The sequence below is a fragment of the Bos indicus x Bos taurus genome, chromosome 6 (genome assembly GCF_003369695.1).
Source record: "Bos indicus x Bos taurus breed Angus x Brahman F1 hybrid chromosome 6, Bos_hybrid_MaternalHap_v2.0, whole genome shotgun sequence".
In the NCBI taxonomy this organism is placed as follows: Eukaryota; Metazoa; Chordata; class Mammalia; order Artiodactyla; family Bovidae; genus Bos; species Bos indicus x Bos taurus.
In genome coordinates this window covers 101,271,233-101,284,505 of record NC_040081.1, presented here as the reverse complement: position 1 = coordinate 101,284,505, position 13,273 = coordinate 101,271,233, and the positions used below count along the sequence as shown (strand labels likewise).

The window sequence follows — 13,273 nt, the reverse complement described above, 5'->3', positions numbered from 1 at the left end:
CATTCAGGGTCCCTAAAGCGAAACTCACATTTTCTTCCCCCAGTTTGCATTTCCTAGCTACGTTCTTTCCAGAAAAAGCATCTTCTCCAGCTTTCCCCTGCCCATCTCTGTGGACTTCGGATGGGAGCTAATCACCTCCAGCTGTACTGGCTCACGGAGCCCCGCTGGCCTCATTTCCTGTGCTTATGACAGGAAAACAAGGTCTCAGCATTCCAGCCCACTCAAGAGTTTCCAAATAGCTTTTAAAGCAACAGAACCACCCCCCCTCCCCCGGCCCCACTCCAAATTGTTCCTACAACCCAATCTGTAGAAACTGTTCTGATGGAAGTGGGAGTGATGGTGATGAAGTATGCTTCTCTTAAGAGATTCAGAGCTACTTCTGAAAAGTGAAGTGAACTGAAAGTGTTCACTTTCAGGACTCTTTGCGACCCCAGGGACTGCAGCTCACCAAGCTCCACTGTCCATGGGATTCTCCAGGGAAGAATACTGGAGTGGGTTGCATTCCCTTCTCCAGGGGATCTTCCTGATCCTGCACTGCAGGCAGATTCTTTACCGTCTGAGTCACCAGGGTAGTCCTGTCACTTCTGATGTAGGACTCAAACCTGCTGCCTGGTGAGGAGTCAGCCACATCCCTGTGGACTTTTGTGCATTTCCTGATGTTGTCTTCTGGAGAAGGCAATGGCACCCCACTCCAGTACTCTTGCCTGGAAAATCCCATGGACAGAGGAGCCTGGTAAGCTGCAGTCCATGGGGTCGCTAAGAGTCAGACATGACTGAGCGACTTCACTTTCACTTTTCACTTTCATGCATTGGAGAAGGAAATGGCAACCCACTCCAGTGTTCTTGCCTGGAGAATCCCAGGGATGGGGGAGCCTGGTGGGCTGCTGTCTATGGGGTCACACAGAGTCGGACACGACTGAATCGACTTAGCAGCAGCAGCTCTTCAGGAGTAGTTCCCAGGAAATCTTGGGTAAGATCAGACATTCCAGTTAATTAGCTCAGAATTGGTCAATCCTATGAGGAGGAATCAAGCAGTTTCTGGGGTCTTGGGATGGCATCAATCATGGCAGACTGGAGGAATGCTGTCAGAACTAGGAGTTAGTGAAACACGTTTGGTACTGAGAATTGGAAGTGGGTTCTTCAAAGTTGATCTCTTTCCTTTGTGGGGCATGCTAAGTTGCTTCAGTCCTGTCTGACTCTTGGTGACCCTATGGACTGTAGCCTGCCAGGCTTCTCTGTCCATGAGATTCTTCAGGCAAGAATACTGGAGTGGGTTGCTATGCTTTCCCTCCAGGGGGATCCTGCCAACTCAGGGGTCAAACCTGAGTCTCTCACGTCTCCTGCACTGGCAGGCAGGTTCTTTTCCACTAGCGCCGCCTGGCAGAATCAACATCAACCTCCCAGGAAGCGTGATACTGTTTTCTTTCATTAACCCTTGTCAGCGAGATATTCTGAGTTTTGCAACAACTAGGACTTGAAAATTCTGATTCAGGCGTCAGTTAGGCTTGTGGGGAGGAGGCGGGAGGGAGACTGAATTTCTTAGCCACTGTCAGTCAGTACCTGACCCTCATGTCAGAGTCTGCAGATCTCCAGGGGTTCCAACAATACTCCTAGTCTCTGGTTGGCATGACTGGGACCAAATGGGGAGATGGGAAGTTGCAGTCCAGAAGTTCCTGCCTTCACAGGGTCCTAGATGTTGTTAAAAAACAGCACACTGAAAATGTTACACTTGTCTGCACACACTCTTGGCTTGTTCACGTTTTCAGGTGTATTTTTATTTACAAAGTGAGCGGATGTATAGCATGATGGAGTTACAAACATATTTGGTATCTCTATGTTCATGGAAAAGTATATAAATATATTACAGGAAGTTCTAGATAGTAAACATTAGAAATTGATATAGGGAATGTTTGCTACCTTTTTTTTTTCTATGCCAATATTACTGTCATTTAAAGCTTAAATACTGGCTTCAAGTATCCCCTATAAAATAGCTCTAGTTTTTAAAAAAATACTGGAAAATAATTTTGCTATAAACAAGATTGGTACATGAAAAATAGACTCGATATGTCTATAATCAAATGCTGCCTTATTCATCCCTAAGATCTGCATTATTCAGTTAGTGTTAAAAAAATCTCTGATACTTATCACAGGTTGCAGCAGCTGTAAAAATACAGCAGGTCACCATTATTTACTGTTATTAAGAACGCCCCTCTAAGGTAGAGGAGAATAAGTATAATGAGGTTTTATGGACTTGCTGTCCTGTGACCTTTAAGTAGAGAGCAAAGAAATGGACAGATATCCAGAAGGCTGTTCTTCTCATGTCATTTCAGAGGCTGGGGCTGCTCTTTTTGCTCTTCTTCAGCTTGAAGACGTGTCAGGACATAAAGGATGACTTGATAGCAGAAAATATATTGATCCTAGAACAACAACAAAAAAAGGAGACAGGGAGAGCAGACTTCAGCTGTATAGTGTGAATATATGATATATAGCTTCACCAATGTTGGAAGCGATGTTTGAGTAATTTTGAAAATATGGAAAAGCTGTGTTATAAGGTTGAAAGTAAAAGCAGGATGCAGAATTGTGCAGTGTCATGAAAATGACGAGAAAGAGAAACCCGACTGACAAAGTGTGGAAGGAAGCAGCCTTGGGGTGGTGGGTGAGTGCTAACTGAAGTTATCTCCGATGGGTGGGCCACCTCTATTTTTTGTGCTTTGGTGATACTTACGGTCCTCTGGTTTCTAACCCTGCACCCTCCTCCCCAAACCACGTCTTGTTCTAGCACAGCAGCTGGAGTGGTCCTTTAAGATGGGCGTTAACTTATGTCATTCCATACTGACAATCCCGTGATGGCTCCATCTCACTCAGGGGGAGCCCCAAGCTCTGGCCCCGTCACCTCCTCTCACCCCTCCCCTCCTGCTCCCTCTGCCTCAGCCACTGGTTGTGACTACTCTTGAACACAGAAGACGAACTCCTATCATGGACCTCTTCGAAGGCGGTTCTGTCCGCCTGAAAGGTTCTTTCTCCCAGACATCCGTATGACCACCTGCTTCATGTCCTTCACATCTCTGCTCAAGGGGTTACATCCTCAGTGGTACCACTCTATGTAAAGTATTACCCAACCTGCCATGACTCATCCTCTACCCAACTCTTTTTCCTTCTAAAGCACTTACCACTTTCAAATATCTTATAACTTATAGCATAACCGAGTACAGTAAATGGATCTATTATCTGCCTTGCTCATCACCACCCACCAGAAGATCTTTTATTCTGGCAGAAGATCTTTGTTATTCAAGTTATTTACTGACATGCCCCAAGCGCCTAGAAGAGTGCCTGGCATACAGTAGGCACTTAATACATATCTGCTGAACAAGTGAACTTCTGGGTCTAAAGAACTATTTTTTTATATGTTTTCTTTACCTAAAAAAAAAAAAAAAAAAAAAAGACTGAATAAGTCTTAATATTTAGGAGACTTAATTTGAATTTAAAAGGTATATGAAAGGAAAGGTGGCAAGTTTTAATTTTAAAAATAGTAAACTTTTGTATTTTTTGGGAGCTAGAGAAATATAAGTTAACAGATATATGGACACAGCTTCCACATCAAACAAAAAAAAAAGAGGAGGAAAAAGAGAGAGAGGAAGAGAAGACCAGATGTATAGTGTGAATATATACTGATATATATAGCTTCACCACTATTGGAAGTGATGTTTGAGCAACTTTGAAAATATGGAAAAATCGTGTTATACGGTTGAATGTAAGATGCGGGATACAGAACTGTGCAATGTATTCCCCTCCCACTATAAACAAAAAGGACAGTTGAACTATGCAGAGTAGACAGACACTCTAAGTCATGTAGTCTCTGGGAAGGACCCATGTCTGCAGGTCAGTGGTTGACATAACCTACCTTTTAACTTTAGGTAAGAGAAATGAAAATGACCAAAGGAGAGGATAAACAAACTCTTTCCCAAGCTAAGAACTCCAGACTCCCTTTATGCCTTCAAGTCAATGCTGCCGAAACCATTCCCTCTCAGGAAAATTCTGTAGCAAGAATATTACCTTCTCTTTTTAAGGTTGGAATTGAAATGCCACTAATTACATGCTATTTTGTCCCACCTCAAATTGTTGCCCCCAATGTGCCATCCTAATCTCTGTAATCTATTCATTGTTGGTATTGCATTTTCTTATTTTTTAAACTAAAAGGCAATATTGAAAAAAAGACAGCCCTAGAAATACTTTTACAAAAATCTTCATCAGAAGGTAGGAGCCCACACTCACCTCTGTCTGAACCATTCCGTGTCTCTGTAGTCTCATGCAGCGCACTAAATCGGAGATGTCGAACTGCCAAAGGAAACAGAGTCTGTATATTATATAAAAATGATAACTGACTTTGAACTCCTAAGATTCACCAAGGAGTGGCTTATATAGATTTCTTCACCCCGATCTCCTTTCCCTTCTATCAGTCTTGAGAAAGTCTTCCAGACAAAATGAGTTGGTGAACTGACTTTGCCATCATTTGATAATTTTATTTATTATCTTTCTAAGAATTAGGATGTTTATTCTATTAGAAAGTCCCCAATAGGAATTCTCTTTCCTTTGGAACAACTAATTTCTAGTGTCTCCATTAACTATTTTTCCTATATTTTGCTGCTCAGAATAAAATTCCTGATCTTCTTATATCCCCAATGGAGAAATAGACTGTTTTGTCCTACTTAAATTATCATGAGTGTGTGAAGAGCAAGATAGTATGGTTCTTGGCAAATTCTTTAAGAGATAATGATTAGTTACATATTATGTATAGTAAGATAACATTTTAAGTATGATTTATACTAATTTAGGTTTTAAGTAAGATTATACTCTTATTTGACTTCACTTTCACTTTTTACTTTCATGCATTGGAGAAGGAAATGGCATCCCACTCTAGTGTTCTTGCCTGGAGAATCCCAGGGACGGGGGAGCCTGGTGGGCTGCCATCTATGGGGTCGCACAGAGTCGGACACGACTGAAGCGACTTAGCAGCAGCAGCAGCATACTCTTATTAACTTTGCTTATTTAGTAGTAATTTGAAAAATCAGGAGTAATTGTTTAGACAATTCAGTATCAATTTGTATAATAAAGTATGTGTTTCCCACCTATAGGTAACAATAACAATAACAAAATAATATAAACTTTCATTTCAAAGATACACTTTCTTGGGCACTTCAATATTTCTGTCTCTAAAAGTGTGATAACAACAATGAATATCTTACACAAATCTAAAGACTATACAGAGTAAAAATGCAATGCCACATAAGGGGCTTTACATGGATGGTTAAAAAACCCCAGTAAAACAAATATAAGTTTGGAATATTATTTTCTTCTTGATTATGCCCTATGCAGTTTTGAAAGTTTACTAAATTGCAATTCTATGTAGTAAGAAAACTGTCATTCATACAAACTAATAAATAAAAAATTCTGAGATCGCAACACATCCTGTACTCACTTCAAGATCTTGACTGATTAATCCAAGAACCACATCTATGCATATTAGGGTCCCTGAACGTCCAATGCCCGCACTGCAGTGTGTGATGATTGGCCCCGATCTGTGAACATGTCTCATATAGGAGATAAATGTCAACAAGTCGTCTGGCTGGGAAGGTGTATCGTGGTCTGGCCAAGCAGTGAAATTCAGATGAGAAACATGTCGTACCTCTCCGGTCTGAAATTGTACAACAGAATAAGTAGATAAAGGTATACTATGTCATTTACATATAATTAATTCTTATTATTTTGTCCTTTAAAAATTTTGCCTGGTCCATTGGATTAGATCCAAATAAAAATGGAAGAGACAAAGAGACTCCATCAGACAACACATGGAGGACCTTTATAAAGGAGGTTACCAGATTGCTGTAATGGCAGAAACCCACACAACATTGTAAAGCAATTATCCTCCAATGAAAAATAAAAAAGGTTACTAGATCCATGCTTCAAATATTGGTAAAAACTACTTTTTGGAAACCCTAAAAGCAAATTATGTTTTGTTATGAATAACAACCTTTTTTTTTTTTTTTTTAAATGACCCATTTTCAAATTCACTCAGGTAAAAGCCACTGTCATTGCAGGGGCTTAAAAGCCCTACAGATGTGGTCCGGCTTCCTCTCACACCTAACCTCTTCCTCCTGGCCACTTTGCTGCAGCACAGGGCCCGCTCTGGTTCTTTAAAAACACTCGGCACAGTCTAGTCTCAGGATCTTTGCACTTGCTCTTTCTGACTGAAACGCTTCCCTCCCCACAACGTCCCTGTGATGTTGACTTTCTCACGGCATCAACATCAGTATTTTCTCATTAGAAATTACTTTCCATGAGGTCAGCAATTTCCTTTGGTTGTATGGTTAACTTCTGAATCCCTAGATTCTATAACAAAGTCTAAGCTCTATAAACGTGTTGTTTAATAAGTCGTTTAAAAAATACCGAACAATTGTGCTAGCATACTGGAGTGGAAGCCTGGCGTGCTGCAGTCCATGAAGTTGCAAAGAGTCGGACACGACTGAGAGACTGAACTGAACTGGAGTGGATCGCGAGCAATTCCCTTCTCCAGGGGATCTTCCCGACCCAGGGATCGAACCTGGGTTTCCCACATTGCAGGCAGGTTCTTTACCATCTGAGGCACCAGGGAAGCCCCCAAATAATGCGTAGGCTGGTGTAAATGAATACAGAAATATCTTTGTAAAATCACAAATTAGAAATCATGAAGGAAATTCTCAGGCTCTGTTTACATGCCACCAACAACACAGAGTCAATAAGCTTTGTTTCTATGAAAATAAAATAATTCTTTAACAAAGTTAAAACTCCAGACGGAACCTAACACATTATTCAAACCGAGTTAGCATTAGTGGGTGGACGAAGGAAAAAATGTGAGGGTGTGTGGAGGTGGGGAAACAGTAGAAGCTTAACCTCAGGTATAACCACTTATCTAATTTAAGATAATTTGTTTAGTGCTTAGGTGGAGCAATCGGAATCACCTGATTAACAAACATTTATGCTACAATTGTCCTTATATTAAAATATGTTGTCTTTGTAGGGGATTATTTTCTATGTGGAGATTTTTTTTAAAAGTTTTATTGAGCCTACTTAAGAGGTTTGACCTTTAAAAAAAAAAGAGTTTCTAGCACATAGTTTTTGAGCTGTTCTGTGCTATCACACCAAGCAAAGGATGATGGTTAATTCTGTAAAAGTCCTGCATTTCCATTTGGATTTGAATACAGTATATACTGGAGGAAGGGCTTCCCTGGTGGTTTAGTGGTAAAGAATCCACCTGCCAATGTGGACATGCGAGTTTGATCCCTGGGTTAGGAAGATCCCCTGGAGAAGGAAATGGCAACCTTCCGCAGTATTCCTGCCTGGGAAATCCCATGGACAGAGGAGTCTGGCGGGCTACAGTCCAGGAGGTTGCAAAACAGTTGGACATGATTTAGTCACTAAACAATATACTAGAGGAAACTGGCAGAATTCATGACGAAGGTCACAGTAAAGTTTCTGTTAGATTAAAAAATAATAGGTGGAATTAGTTCCACTGAAATGGGACTCAAATCATTAGCTTTTATTCAGAAAAAAGACACTGATGTAATCATGGAAAGACTGAATGCACGCACCTGAATATCTTCCAGGGTCATTGCCCTTACTACAAAGCCCTTCAGCTGCTGCACTCTCACGAGAGCCAGTCGAAGTCTGTTGCTGACCATGGTTGATTTGCCTAGGACATTAGGCCAATAGCGCTGGCATTTGATTTTTTCCCCTTCTACTTCTTGGGTCATCATGGCTATCACTGAGGAGTTTTGTTCCCAAATCATCTGCCAGAAATCTCCAACAGTTGTGGGGAGAGGTCCTTGGCAGGCGATGTACACAAACTCTTCTCTCCCCACTGGTATCTTGATGAAGCTGGCGTTGATATATCCACCTTCATCTCCAAGAGGCACTCTGGTAGCGTCATCTGTGAATTTCCATCACAATACACAGTCATCTGTATCATGCATTTTTAAAGAGCCTCATAGACTAGATGAGTCAAAGATTGAGACTTTCCTCATAACCACAGATGAAATCACAAACGTATTTTAATAAAGGCATCTTTTCAAGGTGTAGTACAATGAAATCATTTTGTATATTTCCCTCATGTTGCAAGTATATTTAAGATGTAACTCAGTGAGTTTCCCCCTAAGTTGGGAAACTACAAAAGTACTTATTACAAATATGATTGGCACAATTAATGCTTATCTAACTATATTCCTTTAAGTAAGCAGCCAAAATAATACACTAATGCAATAAATAAAAAGGTAGGTTGCTTCATTCTCCAGGCATTGTAATTTCATATAGTCAAAATATAAATTTTCAAAGCAGGCTTCCCAGTGAAAAGTATATATAAGCCATCTTTCTTTTTTAAATTTATTTTTTATTGAAGGATAATTGCTTTACAGAATTTTGCTGTTTTCTGTCAAATCTCAACCTGAATCAGCCATAGATATACATATATCCCCCCCACCCTGAACTTCCCTCCCATCTCCCTTCCCATCCCACCCCTCTAGGTTGATACAGAGCCCCTGTTTGAGTTTTCTGAGCCATACAGCAAATTCCCGTTGGGCATCTACTTTACATATGGTGATGTAAGCTTCCATGTTCCTCTTTTCATGCATCTCACCCTCTCCTTCCCTTTCCCCTTGTCCATAAGTCTGTTCTCTATGTCTGTTTCTCCATTGCTGCCCTGTAAATAAATGCTTCAGTACCATTTTTCTAGATTCTGTATAGACGTGTTAGAATACGGTATTTATCTTTCTCTTTCTGACTCACTTCACTCTGTATAATAGGTTCTAGGTGCATCCACCTCATTAGAACTGACTCAGATGTGTTCCTTTTTATGGCAGAGTGATGTTCCATTAAAAAACCATGGAACGCTTCACGAATTTGCATGTCATCCTTGTGCAGGGGCCATGCTAACCTCTGTATCGTTCCAGTTTTAGTATATGTGCTGCCGAAGTAAGCATTATATAAGTCATCTTATCCAAGAGAATTAATTTGCATGTACTTATACATTGCCAGTAATTTCTCTTTTAAATATTCACAAATTTAACTGGTTATTTCTGTGATTGCCAAATTATAACATTTAGTAATAGATTTCAAAATCCTCTGTCAATTGCCCTTCTATCACTTGACTTCTGTTTCTTGTTCCACAGAAGCAAATACACTCAGTAATTCTTGATTTATGATTTATCCCATTCTGCTTTGAGATACTAGTCTGGCCATTTTTTTATTTGCCTGAAATAATCATCATGTACTTTATGGCAAACCAGGCTCTTTATTCCATTTTTATTTTATTTATTCCACTGAAAAAATCTTGTCTAAGATTCAATTCTTTTTAAAAAAATTTTTTCTTGAAATGCATTTGATTTATATGAAATTCAACTCTTAAAGGAGGTTTTTCTAAATGAATTTTGTATCTTCTACCCTGATTGAAAAAATTCAATTGTGTTATTTTTATTGCATGTTTGTCATTATTGGTTCTGTTATTTATCTTTGAAGTTATGACTTCCTGGCAAAGATAAGGTCAATGTGTCATGTGATATAATTCAATATGCCAATATATGTAAACATGACTCGTGATTATTATAAGAAGTTGCTAGATGTTAGTATTTTAGTCATATACATATATTCATATATATTTTAAAAAAGTCACATGTTGATTTGTGAAATGGGACGGGTAAAAAGGATCACCAGTCTTTCCATGTGGCATCTGAAACAATTCAAAGGACAATGCAACTTGGCAGTCCCACAGTGGCCACGTGCACGTCCACAGCTGTTATGACCACAGACATTTCTCTGTGCTTAAAATGCAGAATATATAGATCTGACTATGACACATGAACTAAGAAATTGCTTATCCAGAAGCCATTTAATATTTTTAGAAAGACCTTAAATATTCACGAATGTCTGAAGATACATTTAAGATTCCCCTAATCAATTTTCAGAATACACAGAAACTTTTAAAAGAGTTCACACTATATATATAAATTTATTTGTTACTGATGTAAATCTCTGGATGTATGTCTCTGTGTGTGTGCACACTTACGTGAGTGATAAACTAGCACGTAAGTTTTAAACTGGTTTAAATTATAGTAAACATACATTTGATTTGAAACCAAATTGGAACTTACAGGGCAGTATATTTTTATATCGGTTCTTCCTTCTGTTTTCCTTCGTCTGTCCAATTAGACATTGATCCAAAGGTTTTAATTCTTGAAGATTCTGTTAAGCAAAAATAGAAATAAAATTAAATTTGTTGAGATAAGCAGTAATTCATTGTAATGATTGCAAATGCTTTAAATGTACAGGCAGCAAAACTGACTATTGATTAGGGCGAACTTTGTTTAGAAATAGTTATGTCCTGTTAATACAAATCAGCCTAAAATCCCAATACTAAATCAATAAACTGTTGCAAATGATGCATCTCATCTATAATGTATTAACTATGAAGTTCAGTGGATGATTAGAATTGATACTTGGCTTTTTAAAAAAACTCTTCATCTTAACATAAGAGGATATTCTTCAAGGAGATTTATCAAGCTCCAAAATGTCTAAAGCGATTCCTTGAAATTAGTCTATTAGGACTCTAATCAGAAAAATTAATTTATTGCTAGAAATGAATGGCAGCCCACTCCAGTATTCTTGCCTGGAAAATCCCATGGACAGAGGAGCCTGGCAGGGTTACAGTTCATGGAGTTGCAAAGAGTCAGACACGACTGAGTGACTGAGCATGCTAGAAATGACAAGATGGTGCTTTTATAGTTGGAGGTTGTAAAGAAGTAGACATTTTCAAATTTTTCAAAATTTCTCTTAACCTTGCATAAAACTTCATCTGAGAAAGAACCACTGTCAGAAGCTCCTTACCTCCAGCTCCTTAGATGGGATTCCTTGATCGAGTAAACCCCGCAACATCCGAATGACTGACTTCAGCTTGGCACCAGTGTACTTCCCGGAGGGAAGCACTTTGATGATGGGGAGTGTGGTGAGTTCCTCATTTGTCAGAAAGGGATGCTCTAAAAAGAAGACACCAGTTAATTGAAAAAAAATTCCCCCAGAACTGATTTAGCCAATAAGAGAACTAATTTGAGCTTATCCTCACCTCATCTGGTTTTTACAAAAGTTGAGAGTATTGAAATTAATAAGGCAATACAATTAACAGGTAGGCAGGTATCTACAGTCAACAAAGGGAAATCCTAGCCATAGCAAGATCCTTGTACCCAACTTTTAAGGGAACTCCTTGCTGAATGTTCAGTGTTCTTAAGGGCTCTTGACTCTCAATTACTTAAAAGTTTCTAAAGGAGTTTAAATTGTTTCTGTTTCTCTGGACTCAAATGGCACTGTTCACTTGATAAAAATGTATTTAGTCCTGTTTTTACTTTGCATTTAAATTGGCTTCCAAGCACATGGAGGAAAAATGGAGAAGGGATGCTCCAGAAATTCCTTATCAGGGAACACTGCCCTGGAAACACTGATTTTTCCTCTCTCTACCCACCCGTGGTACTTGGTGCCACTATCTCTGGCATTTTATAGTTTTCTCCATGCAAATGAAATCCTTAGGGTCTTTAGAAGTTTATCAAATAAGTGATATCAGTGTCTAAGGAAGTGGTATGTGTCTAATTTAGTATCTGCACTGGCTATGGAAACTGCTGATAACAGAAGACAACTGTTATCCGGGACAAAATGTAGGAGAGACTTCTTGCTATAGTCTGCACAAGTGTAGCTTTAATTACATCAATCAGTTGATAGGAGGATTTTGATGATGCAGCTACTATGCAAGCGACAGTAATTCCAGGCACTGCAGGGGGATACTCAAGAAGCTTAACGTCTGTCTGGAGTGAAGGCTAGTTGTGAATACAAAATTCAATCATACGAAATAGCTGCAAACTTTTACAGGACTGAGTGTGAATGCAACAGGAGCTCAGAGGCTGGAGGGATGAACCTGGGCTATAGGATTCGAGCATTTCCTTTGATACCAACAATCTACCTAAATCAAAAAAGTATTAATTCAACTTGTTTAGTTTCTTTCAACAATGACTTCAAATTACAAAACCATGCTGTTTCATTATATTAGTATAGCATTTCCTTACATAAGAAAAGAGAAGTTTAACACTAGATGGAACTTTATTGCTCTGTTAGCTCAGATTAAAACAAAGAGGCAGTAATAGGACAGACCAATTGATTTTTGCTCTTAAACATTTTCCTGTCTTTGACCTGTTCTTCCTACTTTGCTATAAATAAAATGTGCTCCTTGACTTATTCCAAGATGGCAAAATTTTTATTTTCTGTTTGTGTGTCTATACATCTATTTACATGTTTTATTCCAAGCCACTGACAATTTTATTCTAACAACTGTGCAAAAAATCTGGTCATATAAATGAACGTTGATGTCTGCGTATGTGATTTAATTTTATGTACAGAACCTAATAATGTAGACCTACAGTGAAATAACATCTATATGTTCTGAAAACTGTAATTCTCACGTATTTATTTTATATATTGTTTTTGATTAAAAGTTGCTAATAAATTTCTTGCCTTTATTGGAATCTTCATGGTCTGTTGTTTCTATTGGCAATTCATCACTTCCCCATGTTATTTCATCATCCTCAGTCTTCTTTTCTTCTGACTTTTGAATTAAGCTATGACAACAAAACACATTTATATTTTCTTCAGTTCTGTCACCAAAATAAATGTAAATACTATGTCCTTGAACCGCACATTTCCACAATTATTATTGAATTTAGTAATTTTAATAATAATCTATTTAAAAATAGATATGATTAAAAAATCCTCAAATCCATACTTCCTAAAATTTATAGGTAGATATAATTAAACTGAGGTACAGATTTTTTTTTTCTTCAGCTAAGATGGCAAAAGAGATGATTTATTGTACACACATTACATTCAGCCACAACTGAGAAGAGAATTAGTCCATAAAATCAGAGGTCCAGGGTAAAGGACCAAAAGGGACCATTTTGATATGAGCAAGGTGGGTCTTTCAAAGGTGGTCAAGGCAATCAGAATGGCCACAGGTGTTCCAGATCCATCGAGACAAGTTCTAGATAGTAGGCAGGCAGTCCAGCGGTTTGTACCAGCATCCCTGGCCCCTGGCTTCCCTTGTCTCTGCTTCTGTGGCTTCCGTGGGTGTACACGTTTACTTGGACCTCTGCCTCATCTTTCTTCTTTTGTGCTTCAGCCTGCCCATTTGCTGCTTCCTTCACTTCACTCTCAT

The 13,273-nt window shown here is 38.8% G+C and overlaps 1 protein-coding gene and 1 non-coding gene across 10 annotated transcripts in view; both read right to left on the bottom strand.

Moving 5' to 3' along the window:
* Positions 1-1,745: 1,745 nt before the first annotated feature.
* The window catches only part of PTPN13 (protein tyrosine phosphatase, non-receptor type 13), a 222,664-nt gene continuing 211,136 nt past the window's right edge, over positions 1,746-13,273 (bottom strand). For all 9 annotated transcript variants that reach the window (XM_027544958.1, XM_027544962.1, XM_027544959.1 and 6 more), the window contains 7 exons: positions 12,577-12,680; positions 10,909-11,057; positions 10,176-10,266; positions 7,626-7,963; positions 5,477-5,692; positions 4,273-4,335; positions 1,746-2,417 (listed from right to left, as the gene is read on the bottom strand). In XM_027544958.1, coding sequence (XP_027400759.1) covers positions 2,322-2,417; positions 4,273-4,335; positions 5,477-5,692; positions 7,626-7,963; positions 10,176-10,266; positions 10,909-11,057; positions 12,577-12,680 — 1,057 coding nt within the window. In that variant the 3' untranslated portion in view covers positions 1,746-2,321. The remainder of the gene's footprint in view (positions 2,418-4,272; positions 4,336-5,476; positions 5,693-7,625; positions 7,964-10,175; positions 10,267-10,908; positions 11,058-12,576; positions 12,681-13,273) is intronic.
* LOC113894854 lies at positions 8,905-9,008 on the bottom strand. The gene has a single exon (XR_003511692.1). It is a non-coding gene; the product is annotated as a U6 spliceosomal RNA (small nuclear RNA).